General features: G+C 39.6%; 1 protein-coding gene across 2 annotated transcripts in view; it reads left to right on the top strand.

The window, feature by feature from the left end:
- The window catches only part of LOC117233366 (circadian locomoter output cycles protein kaput-like), a 93,888-nt gene that overhangs the window by 4,063 nt on the left and 71,569 nt on the right, over positions 1 to 18,256 (top strand). For both annotated transcript variants that reach the window (XM_033493591.1, XM_033493592.1), the window contains one exon: positions 17,598 to 17,689. In XM_033493591.1, the coding sequence (XP_033349482.1) occupies positions 17,613 to 17,689 (77 nt within the window). In that variant the 5' untranslated portion in view covers positions 17,598 to 17,612. Of the gene's footprint in view, positions 1 to 17,597; positions 17,690 to 18,256 lie in introns of those variants that run through there.

The raw sequence follows: 18,256 nt of genomic DNA, 5'->3' as shown, positions 1-18,256 counted from the left end.
TTTCACGTATGTTCTCGTATTACGAGAATCGTGTGCAATTTTCAAATATCCTATAAATGCATAAATATTCATCCTGCTTGTTATAAAACAAATAGCGAAATACGTTACTCGCCGATGTCTCTCGACAAATCGTTCAAATTTATCGCGAATCGAGTCGAACACCGCTGGGATTATCAATTTGCCATTAGTTTGTACGTCTTGGCAGGATTCGCGCGCGGTTATCGCACATGAGTCAAAAATATTTTTACGAATAAACGATGGTGTTCGTTATCAAGCATCGTAGAGTTAGAGTGGCTACTAATAAAGCGGACGTGTCTACTTAATTAGCACAGAAGGATGATCGTGTGGATTAAACTAGGTCAGGCGAGTGACGCGCTTACATGCCTGACCGGCTAATATTTATTCTTGGCATTGCACGCAGCGGAGATGCTGCAGCCCGTAAAAATATCGTTTACATTTACGCGATTTCCCGAGCGTCGCTTTGTCAACGCGCTTCCGACATTGCTGCACCGCGTGATGCTTGACGCGCAGCTCTCTTGGAAAGAGATCAGAAACTTGTTTGTCGTTAGTTTTAGTTTAACGGATTTACACGGTCTTTCTCATTCGCATAACTTTCATACTCGTCGCATTCCGCGTTATGTTTTCTATTAATATGGAGGGTGGTTGGTAACTGGTGCTACAAGCGCAAAGGGGGCGATTCTACGCGAAAAAAGAAGTCGAAAATGTAGAATAAAAATTTTTCGTTCGGGGCTTTGTTTTCGAGAAAATCGACTTTGAATTTTCGCTCGGTACGCGTGCACTTTATCGCGTCTCGTTATAACGGATCTCACTGTAGATCGTTGTCTCGATGGAAAAATTAAAAAAAAGAATTAAAAAAAAATTTTTATTCTGTATTTTCGACTTCTTTTTTCGCCTAGAATCACCCCCTTTCCGCTCGTACCACCAGTTACCAACCACCCTGTATATTATGGTCGAATATCTTGCGCGTATACGAGCGATCGATAATATTGGTGAAAAGATATATCGTTCTAGATAGTGCAATTTATTTGTACGTGTATACGTCGGATCCAAAAATATGGAATATTCAAATAGTACGGTAATTGTTTGCTGCTATTTGTATGCGATTTTTGTACGAAACGTTCATCGTGCGCGCGTCTTCGGCACCGATACTTCTATTTCTAAATGTTGGAACGATCGTTAATCCTACGCCGGGTGCGATAGTCGAGCCAAATCCGCAGGAAAACAACTAGTCGGGCTCATGGAACGATCGATCAGGTGTTACGTGTTGGCTTTCAATGGTCCTTTGATCGCGTAAAACACTGGCGGTGAATCGGATAAGAAACACCGAGAAGTCTGTGAAAAATCTGTATTCGACTCGTCGAATCATCTCGAGTATGTACGCAAGCAAATAAGAAACGTAATAGAAAAGGCAAAATTCGTTGCAAGATATAGGAGAGAAAAGATAAATATTCGCTAATTGCTCAAAGCTTCTTAGAAGATAGTAATTCTTGTGCACTTTTTCATTTCCTAATGATTGTTCGATTCCGTTCAATTTTTCCTAAGATAGAACACTCTATAGAGATTAACGTACGATCGATATCGATTGCTGCGAGAAAGAACGTTCGGAAACGATGGAACTCGTAATTTTCCTCCCTCGAGAACATACTTATCTTGAAAGTTAATATCTTGCATCCAAATGAGATCTCATGGAACGTTGATTCTTAAAGCGAAGCGGAGATAACTTAGCGTGTTCACCTTCGGAAACTTCAGCGTTTGATCGATGGTAATCTTAACGGTCGATGAGAAGCCGGTGCACGTTGCTAATACGAACGTTGCTAATCGCTCGAATGGTCTCGCGATGGAAAGTTAACGAATTAACACTTTGACTGTCACACCAAAATCACACGTTTCGTTGAGGACGCCACGGCAGTATTTTTATTATTCAAAGCATATAATGGCAAAATAATAACAAATTCACGATATAAGACAACATTCTTCTTCAATGGACCATTTATCTTATTGGCGGTCACGGCTGACCACCGTGGCGCTTTACTAACAGTTGATAGCGACATATTATGACAAGGCTTTGTTTATTTCAACAAACCATTCGCATTTGTTATTTCGTCGTAAGCAAAACGTGCAGAATATATTGTTGAAACGTGTAGAAGATATTAGTAAACAGTATTTGCTCATGCTATATACAGGGTGGTTGGTAACTGGTGGTACAAGCGGGAAGGGGGTTTGGCTAGATAATATAGAATAAAAATTTTTTTTTTAATTTTTTTTTTTAATTTTTCCATCGAGACAACGATCTACAGTGAGATCCGTTATAACGTACCGCACGCGTACCGAGCTAAAATTCAAAGTGGATTTTCTCGAAAACAAAGCCTCAAACGAAAAATGTTTATTCTATATTTTCGACTTCTTTTTTCGCGTAGAATCAGTCCCTTTGCGCTTGTACCACCAGTTACCAACTACCCTGTATAATAGTAAGGTATGTGCACACTTGTAACTTTAATTACATGATTATAATAAAGCAGCATTTACGATTATTTTTTAAGCTGTGTTTATAATAATATTCGTAGATTATGCAAACACAGTGCACCGTTAGATGCAAGATTCGTTCTCATTTTTTTTTTTATCAATGTTCTAATAAAAATGTTCAATTGTTCAATGGTGCACTTTTTATTTCAAAGTGTCTTCTAATTTATCGGTTATACTCAAAATGCCCTAACTGTCAATTTTCATACAATTTTTGCAATTGTAAGAAGTTCAGGCGTTCCGGTTACCAATGGTCAACGTGGCAGTCAAAGTGTTAAGGAGGAAGCGGTTTGACGTAGCCGCGTTCGCGCGTACCAAATCGAGCTCCGACGTGTAAAAGAGTTAACGATTTTAATCGTCCGGGTGTGACCGGGTTCAACGATACGGTCATTCTTCTCGCTAGTCAAATCTGCAAAGCGGCTCGTGAATTTCTTATTTCCATCGGAACTGCACCTGCCGCAGGTGCAGCTGCGAGCCAATGAAATATCGTTTCAGGCCGATGACCAAAAAGTTCGCCACGACGTCGATGGTTTCGGTGAACATGTTTCGATGCCAACCCCGTTTCCTCTCCAGACTATCTGTCTACATAGTAGCCGTAGTATAGTAGAGTCTTCTCTAACAGCTCAAACTAACAGCATTTTCAGCTAATGGAACAATCGGTTTTCTCGTATTAAATTCCACTCGCTCCACGCTTTGACCACCGTACGCTCTGACAAGCATATAGCACGAGTTCTCGCATACTTTTCGACCGATTAAAAACATTCAAACGGTCGCTCGGAAATCTCGTTCCGATTTACATTTCCACCCGAAATACGTTTATCGAATTATACACGTGGCTTTTCGTTTCACGACATTTCTCCATCTTTCGCGCAATTTGGACGTTCCATCCTTTCGGAAGCTTTCAGATTTTTCGGCGAGAAACTTCTGATTTTTAACGTCGACCAAAGAGTTAAAAATTGGAAGGAAGTTTAACGAACGCGTAACATTTTATTGGAAATCAGCGAGCATATTTAAAGATACTTCTAGTGACGTTTTTTTTAGCGCGATATGCTTGAAAACAATTTCCTCGACGGAGAGGTACTAAGCAAAATTGATCGTTTTATTAAATTCCTTAAAAATCAGAACGAACTTTCCGAGCAATCGATATTATATCTGATACATCGATAATTCTTTCGTATTATTCGAGCATGTAACGTAGAAACGTTTCGTTCATAGCATCCATTGTTGCTCTTTTTTTTTTACTGTTTTATTTAACGGTACTAGACGTATGTAAGGCGCGAATTGACATTTGCAGTCCCTGAAGTGTTAAATAGAGACGAAGAAACTTGTCATTGTTTATTTGCAATCGCCCCTTATCGTTTTGGCTAGTGGACCTTATAAATCTTTCATCGCGGGTAACCGTGCAAAGCGTAAAGATATGTAGAAACGTAATTCAAAGTATATTCTTACGAAAGTCGCTTTCTTATTGCGTGTCACACCATCGAAGCTCTTATCCAAATACTTGGTCGCGAGAAAGTGCATCCTCGTCGTTTATTTTCGTCTTTCGTGCCACGATGCGTATAACGTACAGTACAGTGGAATCTCATCTGTATCCGAGCAGCTTGCGATTATCCAAATCAAATAGTTTGGATAACGGATAATACAAATTCTCTAGGTGTCCTTCTCGACTCGTCTTATTACCTCGGATAGTAAGATAACAAGGTTTTGAAAAACGGAAGTTGATCAGTTGTTTCCGTATTTCGTTCGACCATCTTCCGTTTCGACACACGACATTTACTTTAAATACAGATAAGCCATCGTATACTATATTCATTCGAAGAATACGCGCGTTTGTATAATAATTAAAGTTAACACGATGGAGCGCGACAGCTTCTACTATAGGGTCTCGTCTACGAGTTTCTGAGTATCTCAAATCCAGCGTTAGTTTGCTCGCGTAAATGAAATACGAATAAACGATATATTGTACTTGTAACTGGAGAGAATATTTATTAGCATAACGAGTTTCGTGTTTGGTTGAAAGAACGTTTGAACAGCAGAAGGTCAGATATTATAGAATATTTGGATAATGGTAATTAGGATACAGGAGGCTTTACCGCACATAGTAGCTGATGCTAACTACGCAACTAGCGAAAACCTTGCGTCGCTAGCATGCATTTACGTAGCATTCGATATCTTATCTTGTACAGTAAACAAGTCGCAACGTTATTGCAGTCCGTTTGAAAAATTCGAGGGAATATTCCTTGTCGCGAATAACGACGACGCAGTACAAATTTTCTATCGCTCGTTATCTTAAAAGGAGAAAAAAAGCAATTGCGAAAAGCGAAGATTATCGAACGTGAAAAATGAATAATTCACACGATAATTGAGCCTGTTAACTGGCGCGTTTCTTAATAAGAAATTAAAAGGTGCTTAAGAAGAATTATGTATATCGGTTAAAAGTACATGCCGGTACTTTCGATACGAATACGGTAATGCGTTAAAAAGTAGTAATGAAAGAGTAACAAATGTTTGCTCAAATGGATGAACGAAGCAACGCAGCGTGTAAATTTGAAAAAAATCCATTCGAACATTTACGAGATATGTTAACACGATTTTACTTCCACTATTTGTTTGCTATTTGTTCCGAATAATCCAACAAAGTTGATCGTATTACGGTAAACATCGAATTGTCGATTCAACTCGTCTAAAGTTAAATTGTACATATTTTAATACGCTTACGTGTTACAAAAAAAAAGAGAGAGAGAGAGAAGAAAAAAGAAAGAATTGGATCGATTCATTTTTATCCACGCTAGATACAATATTTCAATACTCGCGTGTTCTGTACAGAATGCTGCAGTTTAAAACGCGTGCTTGGATTTTACAATGAATTGAATTTTCTTTCGTCCTTCCATTGTTATTAACATTTATGTACGCTGCATACAGAACAGACTTAAATTGAATCCGAGCTTCCCATAGAAATTACGTAACGCTACAAAATAAATCGCTACGAACCTTCGAACTCAAATTTTCTCAATTTCCGAATGGACCAGTTGCTGCTTGCATAACAAGATCCAATTATTTTCTTCGACAATGTTTCGAAGCTCGTCGCTGGCTAGTTATCGTGCGACAAGGTCAATAATAGGCCGGTCGTCGGATGTTATCTTCGTGAATCGTAGTAAATAGCTACTGATACGAGCAATGGTTATTTATTGTCGCGTATCTTAGTAATGTAGTAGAACCGTCGTTCGTCACTCGTTCGTTGGATTCAAAACTCGAACGCGTTCGAATCTTTTACGCGCAATGACTGGCGAAAGTGTTGGGAAACTCGTAGAAGCTTCCCGTGTACGATATATCGTACAAAACGTTCTGAAATTTCATAACGAGACACGACTATCGTGATAATATCGACAAAATTTCAAACGAATTTCTAAGAGAATTTATATGGAAGTTACGAGGCATTTGTTGCAAACACGCATTTCGCGAACAAGATATATTAATAAACCGGAAGATACGATGCTTACAGATCGCTTGAGGCTATCATTCGATCTGTTTGAGACTACTGTTCGTGCTGTATATCGATTTCTCATTAAGTATATGTTTGCGACAATATCTTCAGAAGAAATATCCCAGAAGGCAATCGGTGTAAATTTCTTTGTATCGTTTCTTCCTTATATCGTCTCGTTAAAAGAATTGCAATCAACGGAACAATTTAATCGTTGTAACAGATTCGCTGTTCGGTGAAATTATAATTATTGAACTGTCTCGTTGACGAAGGTTCCAGCTTCGGCCAACGAGAAAGTATTAGGTTTTCCGTTAAAGTGTCCTTCTTTTACAGACACGTCTTTTGCAACAATGCATCTTTATACAAACATGAAACCTAATCTGTCGAACGTTGTGATCTTTATTTTGATAGAACAAAATAGATCATACGTAATTCGATAAAATAATATAAAACGAACAATATTGTGCGTCCATTATTTCCTTATAAAACGAAAGAAACTTTTCGGACGACCTAATATTTACATACGTTCGTTCCCATTCGTTTTCCACACATTTCGTGTGTTACTATTGCGTTGGCAACTAAGTGATTACGGATAATGACAAAATCCGCAATCACTTAGTTGCCAACACAATATTACAATCGCGGTAGTCGTGTCTCGTTACGGTGCTAACGAAATTCCACAAAAATTCGTATATTCTACCAAATGTCCAAATTGGACAAATTGTGAATGTGAAATTTTAAATAAAAAAAAAAATTCGTATGATTTCGTTATAATTAAGGTGGTCGTTGGTGAATGTGTCCACGAGAAATACTCGTGATGTTCAACGATAAAGTTTATCAAACTATCAACAACTAAGAACAATTAACGATTAACAATTAACTATCAGGAGTCAATAATCCGTTTCTCTAATTGTGTTTGCTTTGCTACGACGCTTAACCTTTCGCACTTCGCAGCTCCGGGCAGAATGAATCTTTGGTTCGAAACCAACGAATTCTTTTCTTTGTTGTCCCTCGATATCCCCACTACGCACGCGGTTATTAGATGTCCGCGACGGTTGCCGCGTATGCAATCTTCCGAATATTCGGCGAAAGAACCATAGGAATATCGATGGTACATTAGGCATGTCGGTCTTACGCTTTGAAGGTATAGCGCTTTGTATCGCGAAGCCGTTGGAAAGTTCCGTGGTCGAGTGCCACCACATAATATACGGGGGGGTTGGTAACTGGTGGTACAAGCGAAAAGGGGGTGATTCTACGCGAAAAAAGAAGTCGAAAATATAGAATAAAAATTTTTCGTCTGAGGCTTTGTTTTCGAGAAAATCGACTTTGAATCTTCGTTCGGTACGCGTGCGGTACGTTATAACGGATCTCACTGTAGATCGTTGTCTCGATGGAAAAATTTAAAAAAAATTAAAAAAAAATTTTTTATTCTATATTATCTAACCTAACCCCCTTCCCGCTTGTACCACCAGTTACCAACCACCCTGTATAATATATAATATATATACAATATATATCGAAAATATAGACGCACGCGTACCGAGCGAAAATTCAAAGTCGATTTTCTCGAAAACAAAGCCTCAGACGAAAAATTTTTATTCTATATTTTCGACTTCTTTTTTCGCGTAGAATCACCCCCTTTCCGCTTGTACCACCAGTTACCAACCACCCTGTATATATTATAATATAATATAATAATTTCGTTTCGTTACGCATTTCGTATAAGTTGTACAAGATAGTCGTAAGAGAAGTCTTCTGCGTTAAGCGTTCGAATATACCTTCGCGAGCTCGTGTGCGACGAGTAGGAAACAGATCGCATTGATGCGCGCGGTTCCTGTGATCAAATGTGAGCGCAAAAAGATTCGTTTAAACTGCACGTTGGTCTCATTGTATCGGTGCATTTCGTTGGCTGGCTTTGTAGGTGATGCGCGACGCACACGTGCTTCGTACGAACCAACGAATCTTTGAATAGCATCCATTTTCCGAGAAAGTAATTCAGCATTGATTTAACCGCGTGGGTGTTCATCGAGAGGTGGATGGCGCAATAAAAAGAGAGTATCAGAAATTGTGCCATAACGATTTTCAGCGAGCGCCTCTTTAGATACAGCGGCTCTATTTTTGACCAAGCGAATTCGTTCAATTGCAATAGGTTTCGCGCGTCATTCGCGTGCGAGAACGCAGCCGAACCAACAGGCAAACGTCCAGCTCGGTGCTTCGTTTCTTCGCGAGAAATTCTCCTTTCCATCGATCTCGTCGTCTTCGTTTGCTATCGTCGGATAAACGCAGCGATCGATTACACGTCTAAGAATTCTTACAAAAATCGATAGATCCCTGTAACGTATAATCGTGGAAACAGTAATTACAATTAATCGCAAATAATCGTAAGAATGGAGAAGTTTCGTGTTAAGACAGCGCGTAAGATAAGACAATGGGTCGAGAAAATTGCGTTAAAAGCTTTACGTCTATCTTCTGGATATTGGCTACGATTGGATTGCTAATTAAAACAGATCTTAAGGAACTTTGTATAAAAGTAATGGGTATAAAGTTCATCGAGAGATATTACAACAAACGATAGTAAGTAATAGTTGGAATATTTGAATGGAAAATGCGCTCGGTACGTACGTATCTACGATAGATGAGAAATCTCGTCAGTTTTGAATAATCGTGAACCTGTTGCGTTTTAGTCGGAGCAGAGAAACGCAGTGAAATAAGATGGCCTGTTAAAAGAGGTAGTAGTTTATTTATTGCCTAGAGAAAAAACGTAGTAAACATAGTAAGCTGTAAAAGTTACGCGTAGTAATACAGTGGTAAATACGACCCTCGCGATAAAATGATGAGAAAATAAACTCAGCTGCGCTGCAAAATGTCCGCTGACGCGAATCACCGATTCGCAAGGAAGAAATACCGAATTAATATTACGATAGAATTGAAGCAGAGAAATATCATCGAGCTCGTGACGTTGAGGTTCTTTCGTGTGATTTGTTGTATATCGATCTTCTGACTGGAGTGAGAACGATCAGCAAGCTACCACCACTGTAGGACAAAGTTCAAAATCGAATTATTCGATCAACAGATTTGCGAAAAAAGTTGAAGTTTTTCGTTTATACGAATCATACTCGCTCTTGCTACAGTTTATCGATTACTTGCTGTATAAGACGGCGATGAAATATTTTAACGGTAATTTGGTTGTTCGTGTACCGTTCGTTATGACACTCCTTCGTAACGAAAGGGTTAAAATTATACAATCGACATCGGGGCACGTACATCGTCACCCTTCAACGTGTACGAACGTTTCGAATTTTGTAGAAAAATGCGCGAAAAGATTACATTTTTTTCTTTCATCGAAAACAGTTATTTCAGATGAGTCCGCGAGAAGGAAGAAAAATAAAAGATTTGGAAAAAATGATATCACGAAGTTATATTAAAAACACGAAATGCTTTACTCGAGCGCACTTAGAAGCGTAGATGTACGTGCTAACAAAAATTATGTACCCGTGTTCCACGCGTGAATGCAACTTTCTTTCGTATAGAGAATTTTCTTGATCTAAAAATTATATTTACCATCGAATGGATCAATTATTTTCGTCGTCTTAAACGTCTTTATTTTTTTTTTTTAATATACGACAAAAAGTTTTATTTCGGAATTAAATAGTCGTTTCCTCGTCGTTAGAGGGTTTCTGGGGATTTCGAGAGATCGCGTTATCTTTTTAAACTTAAGCACGGTATATTTTCTCGTATGCGGCGGATGTTTGGACAATTTCAACGACCTATAATGCAAATACATACAATGTCAAATAAAGAACTAAAAGTAAAGGAGCGAAGGAGTAAAACGACGAGTCTTACGTCATAAGACGCGCTGGAAGTGGTGTCCGTTTGCATTGACGTAACATTGCAATCATTAAATTACTAAAGCTCGTACATTTGTTATCAGTGCTGTACAACCTCTGTAAATGAAGTTTCTTCGTATCTCTGAAAATAATTAAGTAACATAATTAGAAGATACGAGTGGCTCGCAGGAAGTCGCATCTATCGATTAATCCCATAAATAAAGTTGAAAAGGCTCTGACTTCTGAAAGATTGATACGATCGAAGCTGGTGATTTTATCTTGTACACATTTTTATATGCGCTAAGGATTAATCCATTTGCACGTGGAGATTTTAATATTTCTTTCTATCAGCTCTTCTAATTAATAACCGATTATGTCGCTATAAATCACGACTACTTGCTTTCAGTGAGATTAATTTATATCTTTGGGAACAATTTCTTGATGATTACAAGGGAGAGGAGTTGATAAAAGAAATTCGTCCTTTGATCCATTGTAGACTCGTTAAAATTGACAGATCTTTTCTTGGAATGAAATGTTCCACGAATTTCTTATTTGGGAAACCAAGGTAACGACTAATCGTCTGAATCTTTTCTACCATCCAAACGTTCGTTTCTTTCTTCGCGTATAACGTGCCCGAAAATCGCATAAATCGATTACACGAGTATCCTTTTTTTTCTTTTTCTTTTTACGAACGTTATATCCCAACGTTGAGAAATTTAATTAATATAATTAGAAATTTCTGGTTCTGTACTACCCCTCTTGGTTAAAATATCTTATCTGCTATTTCGAAACCGAAGGAGTTTGTTTATCGCTCAATGTAAATTATTCGGTCAGTGTTTCGTACCAGCTTCCATCAAGATATAACTTTATTAGGAAAACGAAGAAGCACGAGGAATATCAAACGTTCCGATATGTCTTGAGAAACGAAAAAATGCCACGTTTTAGCCCAAAGAGAGCAATATAGTTACGTAATGTAATTTTTCCTGTGCAAATGCACGCGAGCCGTAGTTCTCGTACTCGAACGGCAGATATTAAAATCGAGCGAAGTCTCATCCTTCCACATACAGCGTATCGCTCGGGATATAGTGTTCCACGTGTACGTCCTGCCCCGTGCTTCAGGGGCAAAGGACTCTGCCTCTGTCTTACCTTCTCTACGATATTCTCCGCGTGTCTCTTCTTCTGGATGTGCATGGATACGTACACACGTATATATGAAATGTCCGCGATATCTATAAACTCTCGGTGAACTTTCGCGATTACATTTCCGCGAAGGAATGTCGCCTGTGCTTCGAGATATCGTTAAGGAAGAAGAGTTCGATGCTACGAAGATCCGCGCCGAGGTGGAGATGCTTGATAAACTCAGCCATTCGACTACCAAAACAACGGTTCCCGCGTCCGATCGATATACGTGCTCGTTCAAACGAATATTCCCGTTTCCCAAAGGAGCTACAATGAAGCGTGATCGTTGAATCGCGGATATTTATGTAAATTCGTTTTTTCTTTTTCTTTTTTTTTTTTATAAAAGCAGATAGAGGAATAGAATCTAAGCAGTTTCTTTTACATACTAAATATCGCGGATAGGCAGGGCAAAACTGCATATTTTATACGTGCTTTTGCATATTACGCGCAGTTTTCTCTGCATTTTTTGCGCTTACAAATTTTACATAAACGCATAAAAACTCGCGGTCTAGTAACGACGATCGTGGTCGATTCGACGCATTTTACGATCAACGAAGACACGCGGACGATTCTTCTTGAAAGGCGTCATCGCACCTGTGCTTTTGTGTGTGCTTGGGGCGTTGGTCTTACAGCTTATCGTTATATCACCCTGGTATCAGCGTCAAGTTTTTAGTTTGCAACTACGAGGGACGATAAGTGGAATGCCTTTTAACACGTTCTCTGTTCTATAGTTTTCGTGAAATTTCTAATTCGATTCACGTAGGAACCGGTGATCGCTGTCATTTATTTTATATGCACGGGATATATCGGTGGTTGTAATCGATCAATGGCAACTGATGCAATATGTATGTTAATTCACTCGACCGAGGCTAAGGTGTCGAAGACACAGTTTTTTGACTCTTCCGATTACGAAGCAGTTTATCCTTGAGTCTTTTCGATATCAATATCCAGACTTTCGCACGTATAATTTAATCGCACCGTTGTCTTTGTAACTATGTAAACTCTTCCAATCGCGAATAATGTTGTTCTCTGACGATACCAGGTCCCTTCTTGTCGATATGGGCTGTTACCTTATCGATTTAACACACCTACGGCATTGAGGCGTAAGTTGTCGTTTGTTTCAGCACGATACATTATCTAAGTGCTTTACGGTGTATTTAACGCGCTCTGTCGCTGTTACAAATTTTCCCAAGAAATACAATTATTCTTTAATTTCAAATCCATCCGTAAGAATTGACATTATGGGTCATCAGTGTCCCCTCCGTCCTATAGCGTTATCGGCGTGTCTAACGTCAGTAACCACATAACCCCACGGAATTTAACGCGTCAAGCGGTTAAAGAAATGTCCGTGCTCCCCTAAAACGTGATATATATCACGCCGTTACGGTAGAACGTTGATTAACCAGGAACAACAGCTTCTGAATGGAAACGTAGCAATTTCCTTCAACTTCTGCTCATACGAAGGGGCACCGTGAAATTCTCCATTAATCAACGTCTCGATCATCGATCGTCGATCGTTCCTCTAATAATCGAGGATTTGCTGTGCCAATATCGCAGCAACCCTTCGATTGCGCGGCAGACACGCAGGGGCAGCTTCGAGCTAAAGAGGAGCCGAACACGATCGGACACCTTCTAAATGGACATCGATCGAGCGTGAAGAAAGAAGACAGACGTCTCACGATTCGCAGATAATAATCGGACAGAGACGGCAGAGTAAAACGAAATTGGTAGGTGAGCGTCGTTAACCGGCGCTCGCTGCTCGAGAGAAGAAGAGTCGTGGAACGACGGGCGGTCGCGCGTGCACCGTCACGGCCCACAGTTTCGTCGTCGTTGATCACGAACGTGTCGATCGTCGACCAGACCAAACACATGCACACACCTTGGGGTTATCCTCGTGTAACCGTTGCTCCTCTCTTTCGCTCTCGCACTGTGCCTTCCTGTCTTTCTCTTTGCTCTCTTTCCCGTAGACTCGTGCATTCCTCCGTCCACGGGCACGGTTTACCCTACGCTCGACCAGGAACAACCCCCGAAAATCAGCCCCTGAACGAACAAAGAGTCTAGTGTCTAGACGGCTGGATATTACCGGCGGCGACGACATGCACACCGTGTATCGCATTTTCTTTGTTTCTTTCGGTCGTTCGATACGCCTCTGCCTAGTTGCTGCCTCGGCTTCGTATTTTTAATGCGCCATATAATGTCAGCCTCTAACGCGCACCTAGGAAGGTTTGACTATCGCGCTACGTGGTAGATACGTATCTGGATCGCGTTATGCGGCATGATTGCTTTTCAAGCGATTTTCCAAAATGTTCAGACAGCTAAATAGATAGGGTTGGGTTCGTTTCAGCGGTTCGTTTTTCTTACATCGATCGTCGTTCGTTGTACGCTATATCAGTCAGAAGCGACGATGGATCTTTGAAGATCTCAAGTGGTAGGATTATTGAACTGGTTCCGAAGGATCGATTAGCCTGACGCGGTTAATCACCGACTAAAACATTGGAATTATACCGTATATTACATAGAATGTAAGAATTTCAAGAGGAAAATTACGCGTTATCGTTAGTTGAGACTAGTCGTTGAAAGTTTGCGGTGGGAAAATTCGATACTGTTGATTCGTGATAATTTAAAGTTAAATGGTTTGCTGAAGTCAAAACATCGTTAAAAAATAGGGAAACGTTGAAAAGTTACTTCGTTAAAATATCAGAGCTCGTTAAAAAGTCGGTCTCTCAAGTTGCTTCTCTCGTAATATCTTATTGCGTGTAATTGTTCCCTGCGGCCAAACACCGTACATACGTAGAATTACGAAGAGAAGCTACGTAAGAACGACAAAATACGACGATAGTTTAAGAATAACGTTGCACGAATTTTCGTTTCGTTATTAAAAAATCTGTACGTTCCATCATCGATCGAACAGAGTGCTTCTTGTTGGTTCTCGTATCGAAACGAAGAAACAATCGACTAATGGATAATCTTCTTTTTTAGCTACAAGGAAAATCTGATCGTTGGATATTAAATAACGCACTCTGTGATAGCTGAACGACGATAAGACGTAAAAATGTTTGTGATTCGATCGAAAGAGACCCATACGTCGCGCAATTGTTCATCCGCGAGCTTGAAGCGGTTTTAAAACGAGTGCATCGCACGTAAGTTGCTTCTCGTCACCTTATCAGTTCTGTTGTATAGCGCACACACAGCGCAACGTAGCGATAGTAGAACGATGTCGACGACCCGATGTATCAACACAGACCTACCTGACGCCAGCTTCTAGATACAGACGTCTATCTATAAACTCGTGTGTCTCCGTACTGTGTCGAGCTACCTCGAAACCATGGAGAACCCTTACGGTCCCATTCTATAGAATTCGAACTGTCGATCGATAACTTTCTTCGATAATTCGTCCTCGATATCGGAATCTTTTTGCCGGCGCGTGCTTGCGAATCGACACGACTACGTTTTTTCGTTGTCTTTCTTGCGTCGTGAAATACACGCGTTTCCTCTTTTCTTTTTCTTCTTGGTTTTATCTACGTATCTTGGAGCGCGAATAAGTTTGGATTCGAAATATACCGAAAGCGAATTGGACAGTCAGTTTCTCGTATTTTCAGTTTTCAGTTGGGAGTTTGCTTTCGTGTTAGGATGTTGTACGACGAAGTGGATGAGCGACGTAAACATATTATTTCCTTTTTATTTTTCAAAAATTTAGATAAATAGAGGAAAGAATATAAACGTTTGCCAGGTACTGGTCGATTCTATTTTCTAGATGTTTTTTTAATCTTAGCATAACTTTTCTATTAATACATCTGACGGGTTGAAAATTACAGTAGTGTAAGTCAACGTATTTCGACTCTTAAAAGCATCATCTCTCGAGTCTCGTAATTAAGTTACAACTTTATTCTCAACCGCGGTACGTTTTTACGACCTGGAAAAATATAACGAACTTTCTACGGTAATAAACAGGAGAAGAGAATCGTTTCGTGAAAAAAGTAGCTATGGTCTGACTTACGTTATTCCGATTCTCAGCCATTCATACGACTATCCTATACGATGGAACAAGAAACCTCGAGTACGTAAATAGGGTATCACGAAACATTCGCGATAAACGTATTCGACTTGTCCCAAGACACTGGAAAGTGCAGTGAACGGGAGGAAATATAAAGAATACCACTGTACCGTGGCCGCGTCGAAGCGAACCGATTCCGACTGTTCCGGATATTGTAACGAAAGTCAATATTCCTTAAAGAACGGTTTTATCGATAAGAGCGATAAACAGAACCGTTCACCCTGCTCGATCGCACGAAATATCGTCGGTACGAAGACGGACACGCCAAGAAGAGAAAAGGAGGAAACGTTTTCCTGCACTTACTTTCTTTCCTTTTCGTTTATACGATCCGACGTTTGTTTTCGGAAACCATCGAACAACAGGCTGCTCATCTGTAAGTTGGACGAGGAATTCTCCGTGCGATAGAGTAAAAGCAAATCTGTAATGCGACTGTGCGGAATTGGCTGAACGTGAACAAAGGCACCGTTGATCCTGAGCAGCATCGGTTGATTGTTTCGAATTAGCGTTGTTATTCGAGAGAATACGCAATCGGCCCACGCCACTTGATGTTTTGTTCGCGACCACCGACTGAAATTACTTGGATTATGCGTTGCATCGATGAACATTGTCGGTTTCCATTTAACGCCATCGTTTCCTTGGCAAGTTACACGTATAACGGAGGCACGCGCTCGTTTTGATAGCTTCCTTAGTACGATCTTGACGAGATTGCCTTCCGAACAAGGTTTAGACTGCTTTGACAGTGGAAATGTGGCGTGGGCGTTCATGCAATACGTCTTCGATCGTATCTTGGTCTGTGGTTATGCGAATTGCAGGTAGACAGGTAGATATCGTACGATTTGATGGATCAGGTACTTCGTTATTAATCAGATCGACTGCGATTGACACGATTCTTTATATGTATTTCACTATATCGAGCGAAGCGAGCTACGGTGAATTTAATTAATTATAGACTTTCTTGTGGTGGCATTTGTTCGTTGCAGGATTTATTGGAATATGTATATCGATGTTCATAATTTATCAGATAGATTTTGAAGGAAATGTTCATCGGGTAGTTTGCAAGGTCTCGAGGTAGGTTTCCTCGATATGCTATAATTTAGTATGGTTAATAAATAAACGGCTAATACATGTTAACGTTATTTCGCGTTATACGTATCCAGGGTAATTTCGTTTTAGACTCACAGTCTGACACGTAGTTACCATCCAATATAACGATTTAAAGCGGGAAAGATAGGGTACAAAATATAAATAATGAAATTAATTTATGTAATTTTTATACATGGTACACGTGAATCTAAAGAGAATAGACAACGTTTCCTTGATTTAATCCAAATCGAGAATAAACTTTTTAAAGTAACACGCAAGTCGGATCGACTAATTCCATCGAAAATAATCGCTAAACGTCAATCGTATATTCCGATGCTAAATTCAAGAAACTTTTTAGAAAATAGAAAATCAGCATCTACCATACTTTTTATACACTAAAACGAAAAAAAAAAAAAAAGAAAGATACGTATCTCGTTCCACACATCTTGTCATTGTAAGGAAAAAGTATACCTTTACATCAGATATTCATTGAACCAGTACAAGAATATATGCATGAAAATCAACAGTGTATCGAACCTTTTTCACTTCAAGGTTCGACGAATAATTCTCAACCCGATCGACATGTGGCACATCCTTTCGGGAAAGTCTTCAGACATCGAACGTTTGATCGAATAAATTCCGTGCTATTGAAAGAGAAAGGAAAGTGTGTAATAGATCTTCTCGGAGTAATATCACGAGCGATCTTACAGTTGCCAACGACTCACTGAAAAATCTTAAATTCTTTCTCTTGAATCCTACTTCATCTATTATTCATGACCTGCAATTTTTTATCGTATTCGCAATATTTTCGACGTTACAAATTCGACCAACTTTGTTGCAAATAGTTCGTGACGGGATCTGTCGATCGATCTTCACGTTGAATTGATTGCAATGATTCAGGCACGTGTCATTTTTGCTATATATTAGCGCCGGTAATTATCATTTTTTTTTTTGTATTATCAAGCAATCAACTGTCATCGCCGTCTTCCGTGTGATGTACATCGTTCTTTCTCGTTGGTCGGTATCGTAGGTCTTTTTATCATCACTGTCTGTACCTAACAGATGAGCATTAGCGATAAAACAAGTATGAGAAGAAGAGCTTCGAGACGTTGAAGCTAAACCACCGCGAATTACGAGTACAAAAGAAAATTTCAATATGTATAGAACGAGGAAAAAACATTTTGATTTATTTGATTCTTTGTTAAAATCACAAAGGGAACAATTTGGTTTATTCCATTGATTCGAAATGATACGTGAAATGCATCGTGATAACTAAAGGACGTATCCGATCAAAGCTATCTCGAGCTTTTCAAAGAACAATATTCGGACAGCGAGTTGTCGTAATTCGCTAAAAAAAGAACTTTCAAAGAAGATAGGTTTCGACGACGCGATAGCAATAAACGTAAATATCATATGTTTTATTACATTGCAGGAAATAATTAAAAAAATGAAGGATGACGTGGACGAGGATGATGCTGGCGCGTTGTCTTCCACTTCTGTGCCGGAAACGACAATCTCGTACGGGTAAGAGTCCAGTTTTTCTACTCCGAATCGTGTTCAAGGTGGAAGAGGTTGGAATTAACAAACGCGCTACCTTCATCGTATATTTATTTCTTAGAAATTATTCGACGAAAGATACATCAGGTAATTCTCAGTAATATGGAGATGCGTCGCATCGAGAGATATACGAATGCGAGATACAAGACTGAAAACGATGACGTATCGACGTTTGTTAATTTCACAAACAACGAATAGCCTGTAATTTAAATTGATGCCAGAATAATTTTAAACATGTGATAGAATTCTGACTGTACGTACGCGCGTATAATTCGTCGATATGCATTTCGATCACGCGCCACGTGTCCAGTTCCTTATCCTGCGCGAATAATTCGCGATACCGATAAACAGGCAGTATTCGTCGTAGCGTTCGGTCATCGATCGACTGTGCTCGAAATCTCGCGCCTAAATTCAGTAAGAGCACACGTACGAGAATTTGTTTCTTATCGGAGCGAGTGGAAGCAGCCTTATACAAGGGAACCGCCTAAAAATGTGTTGTTATCATGCTGCGCGGTCCGAGCGCGGGTAGGTAGC

This window comes from Bombus vosnesenskii, unplaced genomic scaffold, assembly GCF_011952255.1.
Source record: "Bombus vosnesenskii isolate JDL3184/JDL3185 unplaced genomic scaffold, Bvos_JDL3184-5_v1.1 scf7180000013295, whole genome shotgun sequence".
NCBI classification, from domain to species: Eukaryota; Metazoa; Arthropoda; class Insecta; order Hymenoptera; family Apidae; genus Bombus; species Bombus vosnesenskii.
Note: the sequence above shows the minus strand (reverse complement) of the source record. Positions and strands in the feature narration are given on the sequence as shown.